At 35.2% G+C, this 14,467-nt stretch overlaps 1 protein-coding gene across 9 annotated transcripts in view; it reads right to left on the minus strand.

Moving 5' to 3' along the window:
• Nucleotides 1-14,467, minus strand: part of DCAF6 (DDB1 and CUL4 associated factor 6) — a 147,228-nt gene that overhangs the window by 112,114 nt on the left and 20,647 nt on the right. For all 9 annotated transcript variants that reach the window (XM_070498142.1, XM_070498141.1, XM_070498140.1 and 6 more), the window contains exons 3-4: nt 12,302-12,394; nt 2,881-3,066 (exon numbers count right to left, since the gene is read on the minus strand). Coding sequence is in view for 6 of the 9 variants with exons in the window: in XM_070498139.1 (XP_070354240.1) it covers nt 2,881-3,066; nt 12,302-12,394 (279 nt within the window). In the remaining 3 variants the exon portion in view is untranslated. The remainder of the gene's footprint in view (nt 1-2,880; nt 3,067-12,301; nt 12,395-14,467) is intronic.

Consider the following 14,467-nt stretch of genomic DNA (forward strand, 5'->3'; position numbering starts at 1 on the left):
ATGCAGAAGATCTTATGCAGAAGATATAAGAAACTCCTATAAATCAATAACAACAATGAAATAAGATGGACAACCCAATAGAAAAATGAGAAAAGAAATTTAATAGGCACTTCACAAAAAAGTATATCCAATAAACATATGAAGAGATGCTCAACCTCAGCAGCATCAACAGCTAAAGGCATTTGAAACCATAATAAGATGACACTATAAAACCTGCCAAAATCAAAGATTAACAATACCAATTGTTGGCAAAGATAAGGAGCAATAGCAACTCTTATATGCTACTGGTGGGAATGTAAATTCTTACAATCACTTCAGGAAACTATCTGGCACTATCTCTAAAATAAACAAATACGTATCCTACGACCAAACAATTTTACCTCTAAGAATATACCCCACGAAGTGAATGCACTTATCTACACAAAGACATGGAAAGGAATGCTCTCCAAACTGGAAATCAAATTGCAAATTTTCACCCACAGTAAAACACATCAATCAATTGTATTATATTCATACAATAGAATACTACACAGCAAAGAAAATGAACAAATTATAGTTGCATCCAACATGGATGAATTTTACAAATATACAAGTAAGATTCTGTTCAGCAAAAGAAGTTAAATACAAACAATAACAATCAACAAATGAACAAAAGACCATACAGTATGACTCCATTTATATAAAGTTCAAAAACAGAGAAACTAGGGTATCAAAAACAGAAAAACTCAGGATGTGAGAAGTCAGGATGAGGTAGCTTCTGGAATACCTAATGCTTTATATTCTTCACCATGTAGGTGGTCATTACATGAATAGCTTCACTGTGATAATTTACTGAGCTAAATACTTAGCATTTACGTATTTTTCCTATGTGTTTTGTACTTGAATTAAAAAAAAAAGTTTAACGGTGGATGGAATAAGAAGGTCTAACATACATCTAATCAGAATTCCAGAAGGAAAAAATGGAGAGAATAATAAAGAATAACCAAAGACCTACTGACAGCAAATTTCCCACATTTTTCGAGATGCCAATTTCTCAGACCAAGAACATAAAAAAATTCCAAGTATGAAAAACAAAAAGGAAACCCAAATCTAGATACTACGTTGTAACATTAATGAAAAAAATTTAAAAGAAAAAAGCAAAATAGAATTAAAAGCAGTCAAGGAAAAGAGACATTTTAACTATAAAGGAACCCGAATTAGACTTCAGGGTGACTTCTCAACTTCAGCAATGGAAGTCAGAATACAGTGGAACAGCACCCGAAAGAATAATTACCAAATTAGACATCTATATCCAGCAAAACTACCTTTGAAGAACTGCTTTAAAAAAAGACATTTTCTGGAAAAGCATAGAAAGGGAAGAAAAAGAAAATAAGAAACTAGGGGCCGGCTCCATGGCTGAGTGGTTAAGTTCGTGCGCTCCACTGTGGCGGCCCAGGGCTCGGATCCTGGGGCGGACATGGCACTGTTCATCGGGCCAGGTTGAGGCGGTGTCCCACATCCCACAACTAGAAGGACCGGCAACTAAGATATACAACTGTGTACAGGGGGGGTTTGGGGAGATAAAGCCGAAAAAAAAAAAAAAAAAAAGATTGGCAACAGTTGTTAGCCCAGGTGCCAGTCTATTAAAAAAAAAAAAAAGAAAAGAAGAAACTAAAATTGTTTTCTATCAATAAACCCTCACTAAAGGAAATGGTAAAGGATGTACTTTAGGTACAAAATGACCCTGCATGGAAATCGTGTGGGAGAAGAGCCAGAGGTATTGGTAAATACATAGGCAAATCTAAGCACTCACTAATGAAACGATAGTATTTAGTTCATGAGGGAGAAATATGATATAACTAAAGTCTCAACAATATAAAATTGGACAAGGGATGAAGAGATTAGAATGTTCTAAGGTGCTTTATTCAGAAGACACAAACATACTTATTGACTTTACACTTTGTTAACTATTCTTGTAAAACATGTATGCCTATCTTCCAATCAAGTAGCAGAAACAAAATGGACAAAACGCTCAAGCAATTCAAAATGAAGGCAAAAAGAGAAAGAAGGAATTAACATAGGAAACTTTTTTTAAAAAAATAGAAACATATAACAAAATATATAAATAAATCCAAATATATCAATACTCACAATAAATATAATTTGACTGAAATCTCCAGTTAAAGGCCAAAATCATGAGAATATATAATACTCTTTTTATATAAATACACACCAAAACAGGAAGATACAGAAAAACTGAAATTCAAATGATGGAAAAAGATATACCAGGTTGACACAAATAATGGGAAATCAACAAATGACTTGATACAGAGAAATGACATGAAAATATTTTAAAAGAGCGTTCAGAAGAGTGCGCAATTTTTCTGAACCAAATAGAGCAGTGTGATTGAGCCAAATTCATTTCACTTCATTCAATTCAGCTCAGGGATTGAGCTTATTAATATCCTTTAGGAACCTGATTCTACTGTCTAGGGTACTAGTGCCCCTCCTGGCTTGTGAAATTTGATAGGCATGCCAGCAATGACCCTATGCAAGACAGTGGGAAAGCATTTAAGAGGCTAAAGCCTACACAGCAGAGAAACAGAAGCATCTTTAAACGCTCACAACTGTTTCCTTAGGGTATTCAAACAACTACAAATCCTATTACTATTACTTACATCTTATTTCCTAATTTTATTAACAAGTTTATCAAGATACATTTTCTCAAATATTTTACTGAAATCTACATATTCTGTCAATAATTTCTCTGACTACATATGCATAAATGTGTACATACACACAAATCTACACATGTATAAACACATCTACACATACAGACACACTTAAACAAAACCATACACACATATATATATCACATATATAATTATAATAATACTGTACCTCATAGGTAGTTCCATAATGGCACGTAAATTGGCATTGTCTGTTGGTTTCTGCATCTTGCTCAACATTGGTATAAAATATTACTCCATCTCCAGAGCAGGATACAATCTGCTTATCATTTGTGCATGGTAAGAACTTTGCACTAAATATATTTGCTCGGTGCCCTGAACGAATTGTTGTCAAAACCTAAAACACAGAGAAAAAGTAGTTCTTGGTAATTTATCATTTCTAAGAAAGAAATATTCATATTTAACATGATTATAGACAGGAATAAATTCTCATTAACATTCTCATCTCAGTGAAAAATTATCATTCGATTCCAAACTATTATAGAAAAAAATGAAATCAGATTATTTTCTTTTTTTCCCTTCTGAGATGTTAAGATTGAGCATCATCAATAGGAATCGTGCCGTGAAAATCAAATATGCATATTTCCACCTATTTGGTGTATCTCACTCATTCATAAGATCTCAGTAAATAAGAAAGGACTATCCTGATTGACTTTTGAAGGTGTTTACTAGATGATTAAGTTATTTCATTTCAAGGTGAAGAAATAAAAATAACGTGAACTTTTTTTTTCTGCTTTTATCTCCCCCAAATCTCCCCTGGTACATAGTTGTATATCTTAGTTGTGGGTCCTTCTAGTTGTGGCATGTGGGACACCGCCTCATTGTGGCCTGACAGGCGGTGCCATGTCCCTGCCTAGGATCCAAACTGGTGAAACCCTGGGCCGCCGCAGCAGAGTGCAAGAACTTAACCACTCGGCCATGGGGCCGGCCCCTAAGTGAACTTAAATGAATCATAATATCAAAGTAAAGAAATAGTTCAGATGAGGATACAGCAGAAGTCTCAATATCCAATTTCTTAATTATACTTAAAGGTCAGAATTTCTGTGACAGAAATAAAGTTAAAAATAAATATTTTAATATTTACAACATGCACTGCAAATAAAGGACCAATTCCTCCAATAGTGCTTAAAAATTGAGAGGAGGCGGCTGGCTCCATGGCCTAGTGGTTAAGTTCAGCATGCTCTGCTTCAGCAGATTGGGTTCAGTTCCCAGGCGAGGACCTATACCACTTGTCAGTGGCCATGGTGTGGCAGCGACTCACACACAAATAGAGGAGAACTGGCCCCGGGTGTTAGCTCAGGGAAAACCTTCCTCAGGCAAAAAGAGGAAGATTGGCAACAGATGGTAGCTCAGGTGAATGTTCCTCAGCAAAAAAAATTTGAGAGGAAAACAAATTGATAAAACTTGAGTACTTTGTTTTATTTTTTTTTTTGGTAGGGAAGATTGGCCCTAAGCTTACATCTGTTGCCAATCTTCCTCCTTTTGCTTGAGGAAGATTGTCACTGAGCTACCATCTGTGGCAATATTCCACATTTTGTATGTGGGATGCTGCCACAGCACAGCTTGATGAGTGATGCATAGGTCCACACCCGGAATCCAAACCCACAAATCCCGGGCCACCAAAGTGGAGCATGTGAACTTAACCACTATGCCACTGGGTTGGTCCCCTAATTTTTTTTTTAATTGGGCAAAAGATCCAGATAGATAGTCCACAGACAGACATATAAATGGCCCTAAAAATGTGAGAAAACATCCAATTTTATTCAAAAGGGAAATGCAAATTGAAACTACACTGAAGTACTAATTCTGACTTATCAGATTGGTAAAAATTCAAAAGTTTGACAACACACTATATAAGCAAGCCTATCGGGAAACAGGCTCTTAAACATTTCTGGTAGGAATACTCAATGGTACAAGACCTATGGAGAAGAATTTAGCAATACTTCACAAAAGCACATATGCATTTACTCTTTGACCAGACAAGTCTATTTCTAGGAATCTACCTGAAGATATACCTCCAACACTGTAAAAAGAACACACATTTACTGAGTTATTATTTATAATAGCAAAAGACAGGAGACGTTGAATAAATTATGGTACATCCCCACAATGTCTGTACAATGGGAATTTAATGCAATAGGGTTATCTGGAGGGCTTTAAAAAAAGTGCTAAAAAAAAATAGGACTATGTCAGGGCCGGCCCCGTGGCCGAATGCTTAAGTTTGCGTGCTCCGCTTCGGTGGCCCAGCATTTCACCAGTTTGGATCCTGGGCGCAGACCAGCACCACTCATCAGGCCATGCTGAGGTGGGGTCCCACACAGCACAACCAAAAGGACCCACAACTACAATATACAACTACATTCTGGGGGGCTTTGGGGAGAAGAAGGAAAAAAGAAAAGATTGGCAACAGGTATTAGCTCAGGGCCAATCTTTAAAAAAAAAAAAAGAAAAAAGAAAGTATGATAGATGGATTTAACTTAAAAAAAAGGATTATGTCAAAACACAAAGTGGAAATGAAATGTCCCACTTAAACTGGGGCAATTTGAGCATCAAAAAGAATATCAGTGATAGATTATAATAGATTAAACAAAAATTAAAATCTATAATCCCATAGTAATTTTTTCAAAAAGATGGCAGAAACAAAGGAAATGCTCTTATTTACAGAATAACGTCAATTTATAAATGTGGAAGGAATGAGAGAATTAAAAATCACTATTTTTTAACTACAGTATAACAACTGACTCAGGCAAGAATCAATTAATACTAAAACCACTGTATGAAAGATTGTTACAAAACAGAATATTCACACAGTCTCAACACACCACCTCACAGTTAGCTTATTAACAAACAGTCAATGTACCTACACAACGGAGAGATCAAACTTACCACCAATAAGGGGACTAACTAATATCATGTCCTACAACATCACCTGTGGAGAATTCTTAGCAAAAACATTTAATCTACTCATGCAGAAACAATCAGGCAAGTCCAAACTGCTGAGAGACATTCTATAAAACAACTGTCTGGATATGTCAGTACAACAATGAAACAACTAACATATTAATGTCATGAAAGACCAAGAAGTTGGACTAATTGTTCTAAAGGAGACTAAGAAAATATAAAAACTAAATGAAATGTGTGATGTTGGCTTGGAGCCTCAATTGAAAGGGGCATAACAGGAATAAAGAATATTATTGAAACAAGTGGGGAAATTAGAATATGGACTATATATGTATATATGTGCATGTATTTTGTATGTATATATGTAATACACAAAATCATATGGACATGATAATGGCATCCAGTCAATTCTCACAGCAATTGTGTTCAGTGAAGTCACCACAAACACTGAATTAGCAAGTACTGAATCATTGCTTCTAGGGAAATACAGGGTTAGGTTCCTGTGAGCCTGTGGTCACAACATTTTCATCAGCCAATCAATACATAACCTTGTTTTCTGTGTTTATGTTTAAAGACATCTTATTTAATATACACTGTTCATTCACTGACGTTGAACTCATGGCCAACAGCACTATACCTCAGGCCTAAGTGAAACTTATCTCACACATTGTCTTCCTAAGGCACATCACAGCCTTCTTGTACACAGAAACAGTATTTCACCACAACGACGGGGAGCCATTTTAAACAGCAAAATCACCAACAAAAATCACAAAGATGCAAAAAACGTGACACTAAATATATCACAAAAAGGATATAGTATGTTTACAGTATGAGAGCTGAAACAAGAAGGCAGAATGTCCCCTTGTTTGATTTCAGCTGGGAACCTGGGTGTCAATGTGGGGTGGGCAACTCAAAGTTTTTGCCACTCTGCACATGTGCATGCACATGAATGACGACGAAAGCACTGAAGTACTGATTTGGGGGTTACATATAAATTTTAGTGAGGAGGTAAATTTGCAAATATGTAATCTGCAAGAATGAGAACCAACTGTATAGTCAGTATTACATATCTTGAGCATGATAACTGCATTATAGTTATGTAGGATAATGTTCTTGTTCTTAGAAGATATGTGCCGAAGTATTTATGAATGAAGTGCACGATGCCTCCAACTTACTCTCAAACACTTTTCTTAAAAAAAATCTATTAGTGGATGTTCATTGTATTATTTTTTCAAATTTTAAAGCAAAGTTTAAATTTGAAAACAAAATTAGGAAAATATATTTCAACTTTATTTTGGGTTTAAGTACTTACTGTTTAACACTAACTGCCAAATTCATAGCTGAGAGTACTACACCAAATCAGAAAATAAATCTGGCATAAACATTAGCAACTATTTACCCTGACCACCTTAAGTACGTTAAGCTACCTCATTTTATTTAAAACCTGCGTTACAGGGTTATGGCCAAAATAAGGATTTGCTGAAGACCACTCTAAGTCTTATTAATGCACAGATAATCAGGGACAAATAAAAAACGGGGAGGGTCTTTGCACCTATATCAACCGAAGTCAATGGAGAATAAAATTTGTCTTTGTTTTAAAATAAAATAAAAATAAAAATTGTTAAAAATATAAATTGTTAAACGTTTTAAAATCTTTCATTCCTCTCTCCAAGTGTAAGACATTAAGATCTGGCAAATTAAGGTACAAGAAATAACACTGAAAAGAATTAATGTAAAACCTTTAAACAAGATAGATATCATGGCCTTGAACTGTCAGATATTTTAGCATGGGTTATCAAGTAAGTCACTACACAGAGCATGTTGATTAGTTTCTTAGTCGGATAGGCCTTTGGCTTTGAGTCAGTCACATTTAGCAGACGTTATTCTTAATAATCTGTGATTTTTATCTCCATTTAACAGGTTTATGCATAGCTTCAAAAACAAAAGCAGGAACCTATCATATACCACTAATAAATCTGAAAAAGATTTATTAAACCAAGATTTAGCAAATAAAAAATTAAAGTCTTTTCCTCTTGAATGAATCTCTTGACTTAAGATGTCCCTTTCCAAACTCACTCCCATCAGTGTTCTCCACCTCAATGGCACCTATATCCACCCACACAGTTCATCAAGCCAAAAACTAAGAAATCATCCTTCATTTCTCTTTCCCTCATCCACTATATAAAAACCCACCAGTAAATCCATGCCCAGAATACATTCCAAATTACTTCTCACCTTCTTCAATGCCACTACCTTTGTCTAAACTCTCATCCTTTCTCACCTGGATTATTTCAATGGCCTACTTCTGATGTTACTGAAACTCTCCTCTCCAAAGAGTAGCCTGAGCTATCTTTTAGCAATGCAAATTTCATCACTTGCATGGTTAAAACATTCCATGACTGTATATTTTGATTACAGTAAAATAACTCCTTATTATAGCCTACCTGACCCCCTGCCCACTATGTTAACTCCATTTTGTACCACTCTCTCCCAAATTTATTAATAGATTATTGTTGGAAGAACAAATACTGATGTGTATACAGTTAGTAATGTCAACAAAGGTTGGAGTTTGTTTTTAATTGTTGAAAATGAATCTATATAACCAACACAGGCATGCATGCTACTAGAGGTAAAACAGCAATAAGGTTGTTAAAAAAAATCATGTGCACTTGCAAACAGTTACAATGTTTAATAGCTGGATTTATTTTCTTATTTGTGCTTTCCCTGGATCACTATATTATAATACTTATTCAGAAAACATCTAAGAATAATGCCCTAGAGAGTTAGAAGTTGGCAGAGTAACTCAATCTGAAATGAAAACGATACTGATAACTGCAATGAGTAATAAATGGGAAAGTGAACTAGTTGTAACATCTACCACTTTGCTGATCATCAGGTTACTCTGGGTAATCTAGCTGGCTAAACAGGTTTCTCTTTCCTCCTTCATCATGTCATAATACAACACTTCCAAAACTCTGAGTTTGGTCCAAGAGTATCTAGATAGAAGACACTGGTTTTTCAATCTCTTGGTAAAAATCATCCCCCTCTAAACCTGACCTTTAGACAGTATAAGGCACTGAATACAGAAATTTCTTGCCTTTCTTTTACTAATACTTATTGGGCGCCTACTTCATGCCAGGTAATATACAAAGCGTTGAGGAAACAAAAAGGCAAAAGCAAGTGTCACAGTCCCAAAGAAGTTACAGTCTAATGATAAGCAACATGCAAATAAACATAATTCAATCTAATAATCGAGTTATCCACAAAGTGCAATGAGAATATAGAGCAAGGAGTGCCTGCATTTGCCTAGGGAAGCTAGAGATACACCACAGTAAGAGCTGAGACTTAAAGCATGAATTTAAATTTGCCAAGGAGTTGGGAGATGCATGGGAAAAGCGGGAGATGCATGGGAAAGCAGAACATCCCACAAAGAGAAAAGAGTACAAACAAAAGCAGACAGTAAAGAAAAACATTTGTGTTCTGAAACTATAAGTAACTGGCTGAGGCCAAATCAAGAAAAATTTTGCATACACTATAGACTCAGGATTTCTTTTACAGGAGATGCCTCAAGGGTAGCTGAGAGCAAAGTTGCTTCTGTTTCATCTATATACTGAGGAGGTGGCCCTTTGGGGGGGGGGGGTCCCAGCATATTGTGCAAAGTCTCTTATTGGAATCCACACCTGATTTGGTCCTGAGATTTGTTTCTGCCTACCTTGACCTTCAAAGCCATCAAAACTAAAGTTTATATATGCTTGGATTGACAAATATCTTCAGGGCAGAGTGGCTTCCATGCTCTCTTCTTTGGATTCACCTTTTCCCTTCCATTTTGGACTGATAATCTCTTACTATCAAGGCAGTTATTTGTTACTTTCAGGACTTTTTGTGTGTGTGTGTGTGAGGAAGATTGGCCCTGAGCTAACATCAGTTGCCCATCTTCCTCTTTTTGCTTGAGCAAGACTGTCCCTGAGCTAACATCTGTGCCAGTCCTCCTCTACTTTGCATGCAGGACACCGCTAGAGCATGGCTTGATGAGTGGTGTAGGTCTGTGCCTGGGATGCGAACCTGAGAACCCTGGGCCACTGAAGCAGAGTGTGCGAACGTAACCACTACGCCACCAGGCCAGCCCCTAAGACAATCTTTAAAGTATTTAAATCAAGCAATTTTTAGTTGTTTTCAGTGGGAGAATTGGTCCAAATAAATTAGCCTGTAACTTTCAGAAAAAGAAACTTCTCTTTTTTATATATTTGAAATCTACTATATATAATTAAGATATGACACCATTAATAAAGAACACCTCTGATCTCTTAAATCTATTTTTAAAAAAGTGTTTCAAAACTTTTATTTGCAATAAATTAATCTTCCCATGAACTCCCAGGATCTAAAAATAGAATCAAGGGGCTGGCCCAGTGACATAGTGATTAAGTTCAATGTGCTCTGCTTCAGTGGCCCAGATTTGCAGGTTCGGATCCCACGTGCAGACCTACACCACTCCGCAGCTATGCTGTGGAAGTCTCCCACATACAAAATAGAGGAAGACTGGCACAGATGTTAGCTCAGGGCTAATCTTCCTTAGCAAAAAAATAAAAAATAAAAACAGGGACAAACAATAAGAACAGGTAATATTTGACTCAAGATCAAAAATTTTATTTCCTACGTAATGAATCATCAGTGTTTTAAAATAAAAAAATATTCCTCTACGACAGCAAATTTGGATCTAGTAAAACCACTATGTGAAAAAGATAAAGTCTTATTATACTTAAAATCTTTAAAAGTATTATCTAATTAATCATGTCTCAAACTGGAAATGAGGAAGAGTAATCACTTTTCAAATCTACAGATTCTATTGGAAACCGTGAATTTCATTTTTTTAAAAATAAGCAAATAAAGGAGAAATAAGATTTTAAAAAATTATTCCATTGGGTATATTACAAAATAACTCAAAGCAGGGACTTCTAGAGATACTTGTACACCTAAGTTCATAGCAGCATTATTCACAATAGCCAAAAGGTAGAAGAAACCCAAGCATCCACTGATAGATGAGTGGCTAAACAAAATGTGGTATATACATACAATGGAATATTATTCAGTCTTAAAAAGAATGGAAATCTTGACACATGCTGCACCATGGATGAACCTTGAGGACATTATACTAAGTGAAATAAGCCAGTCACAAAAAGACAAATACCGTATAAACACTTGTATGAGGTACCTAGAGTAGCCAAATTCATAGGGACAGAAAGTAGAATGGTGGTTGTCAGAGGCTGGGGGAAAGGAAGAATGAGGAGTTATTGTTTAATAGGAACAGGTTTAATGGGTACAGGGTTCAGTTTTGCAAGATGAAAAGAGTTTTGTAGCCGGATGGTGGTGATGATATCACAACAATGTGAATGACTTAATGTCACTGAACTGAATCCTTAAAAATGGTTAATTTTATTTTATATGTATTTTACCACAATCTAGGAAAAAGAAAAAAAGAGTGAAGCTCTGCATCCTTTCAAAAACAAGTACTCCACTGGTATCCAGATGAGTGCTTTGTATACTACTATAAGTGTTAAAATTCTGATAGTGATAATCAGAAAGCATTCCATGTATACATTATTCCAGGAAATTTTCTCTACTGTAAGAAAAAGACTGTCCTAGTAATTGCAGACCTAAGACAGGCAGGATTCAAAAACACCAAGTTTCCCTCTGCTAAGTCAGGACAATTAAGTAAAGCTACCTCTGAAATAAAATTATGACCTCTCTTTTAATCAAGGATAGCCTCAACATAAACCTCTTTTCAAGGCTGAAGGATCACAAACATTTATTTAAATATCTTAACTCTTTAAATGTGGAAAAATAAGAAATACAGGAACAATTTATTCTGTAAGATTGCCAACATTAAAGAGGACTTCTGGTCGCCAAATCTACCACGTTCTCACTGATAGGAAAATAGTCGTATACTTCCTCTATACAGCCATGCATCACTTCACAATGGGCATGAGTTTTGCAAAATGCATCATTAGGTGATTCTGTTACTATGCAAACATCACAGAGTGCACTTACACAAACCTAGATGGTGTAGCCTATTATACACCTAGGCTATATGGTACTAATCTTATGAGACTACCATTGTATATGCAGTCTGTTGTTGACCGAAACGTCGTTATACAGTGCATGACTGTATATAAAGTCAGAAAACAGCCAATAAAAATCAGAAGATAATCCTAATTAAAACCCAATATGATATTTCAGGTTATTGAATTGGATGTCATGAAGGATTTCACTAGAACCCAACCACTGTTTGTCAACTGATAAAATCCAGTTTCTTAAACTGCTTGGCTGAAGATCAGATTCTGTAGAACAGCATAAAAGAAAAAAAAAAATCACACCATCTTTTCCCCCTAAAGAGTGGTTGAAATAATGCCACTTTTGGCAATTTTATCCACATGGATAAAATGAAGTATATTTAAATTTTCTAGAGTTAAAAGGCTAAGTGAAATCTAACATTCTCCTACGGAAATTAAAGGACGTGCATGTAATAACCTCCACTCTATAAAACAAACTCCAGCAAAATTACAAGGATATTCTGTTACAAATGGCCATTCCACGATTATGTACAATTTCTTGATTTTGAACTTCCTGATTTTTTTCTCTCACTAAATTATACATTGTTTTTTTAACCACTTTACCTTTCTGCTGTAAGGATTACTAATTACTAACTTGGTGTCATCTGAGCCAGATAAAATATATTCTCCAGTCTCATTCCAACAGATTGTATTAACCTAAAAGAAAGCAAAAAAGAAATTTAAGCAAACTGGACATAAAAACAAGTACTCCATCTTTCACTTAATTGATAGTTCAAAATTTATATCACTAATGAGGTTATGTCTACGGTAAACAGTATTTACCAACTTACTTACTGAAAACACATACTGACTGCCATTTAGTAAACACAACAACTCTGTATATTCACAATGAAATGTCTTTCTTAAGTTTTACTGTTTAAATTTATTTTAATTAATTCATTTTATATCCAGAGACACAACATCAGGTCACCTAAAAAGGAATTAGAAAAATCTACTATAGAGCTACAGTAATCAAGGCTGTGTGGTACTGTCATGATCACAGACATATAAATCAACCAAGTGGAACTGAGAGTCCAGAAGTAAACCCTTACATTTATGGTCAAGTAATTTTTGACAAGGGGTCCAATACCATTCAATGGAGAAAGAACAGTCTTTTCAGTAAATGGTGCCCGGACAACCGGATATATAAGGCAACAAAATGTATGTGTAAGAGTCAAAACTATAAAACTCTTAGAAGGAAATGTAAGTATAAATCTTCATGAAAACTAAAACCACAATGAATTACCACTTCACACACATTAGGATGGCTATAATAACTTAAACAGACACACCAAAAAACCCAGAAAATAACAAGAGTTAGCAAGGATATCAAGAAATTGGAACGCTTAGACATTGCTGGTAGGAATGGAAAATAGTACAGCTATTTGGAGAACAGTTGGAAGTACCTCAAAAACTGAAACAGTTATGCTACGACTCAGCAACTGCACAGCAAGGTATACACCCAAGAGAACTGAAAACATATGACACACAAAAATTGTACACAAAAATCCATAGCTGCATTAATCATAATAGCCAAAAGAGAAAGAAACCCAAATATTTATCAACTAATGAATGGATAAACAAAATGTGACTGCCCATTTGCTCATAATAAAACATCTGTACAATGAAATATTATTCAGCCCTAAGATGAAATAATGATGCATACTGCAACATCAACACACCTGGAAAACATTACACTGAGTGAAAGAAGTCAGACATAAAAAGCCACATATTGTATGATTCCATTTATACGTGAAATCCAGAAAAGGCAAATCTATATAGAGACAGAAAGTAGATTAGTGCCTGCCAATGGCTAGGTGGAGGGGGAATGGGAGTGAATGATAAGTCGTATGGACTTTTTTTTCAGATAGCAAAAATATGCTGGAATTAGATAGTGGTGATGGCTTTACAGCTTTACAAATATACTAAAAAGCCACTGAATTGCACACTTAAAATAGGTGAATTTTATGGTATGTGAACTGCATCTAAATTAAAAATAAACAATTAGACTTCAACTTTCAGTCAAGATGGCGCAACATGGACCAGATGTACTATCACATCTGAAACAACTAAAAAAACAGCAGGATACACACTAGTTTTAAGTACTCAAGAAATATTTCTCAATATAGACAATATTTACTTATGGGCCATAAAACAAATCTCAATATATTTAAAAGACTTCAAGTCATAGAAAGTATCTTCTCTGACCAAATTGGAAATAAATTAGAAATCATTAACACAAAGAAATGTTTAGAAAATATGAAACAACAGATGGTCAAAGAAGAAACTGCAAAACAAATTAGAAAGCATTTTGAATTGAATGAAAATAAAAATACAACATATCTCAATATATGGGCTGCAGCTAACGCGGTACTTAGAAGGAAATTTATAACACCAAAACACATATTAGAAAACACAAAGGTCTTGTATCAATGACCTCAGCTTCCAACAAAAAATGATAAAAAGAACAGCAAATGAAACCCAAAGTCAGCAGGAGACTGTAAATAATGAATATCAGAGCAGAAATCAATGAAACAGAAAACAAAACAGAGAAAAGTAATGAAACCAGAAGCTGGGTCTTTGAGAAGACACATAAAATTAATGAAACTCTAGCCAGAACTAATCAAGAAAAAAAAGGGGCAGGGGGACATATTACCAATATCAGGAATGAGAGAGGTGACATCACTAACTATACAGTCTACAAATATTTAAACATATAAGGGAATATTA

Source organism: Equus asinus, chromosome 25, assembly GCF_041296235.1.
Source record: "Equus asinus isolate D_3611 breed Donkey chromosome 25, EquAss-T2T_v2, whole genome shotgun sequence".
Taxonomy (NCBI): Eukaryota; Metazoa; Chordata; class Mammalia; order Perissodactyla; family Equidae; genus Equus; species Equus asinus.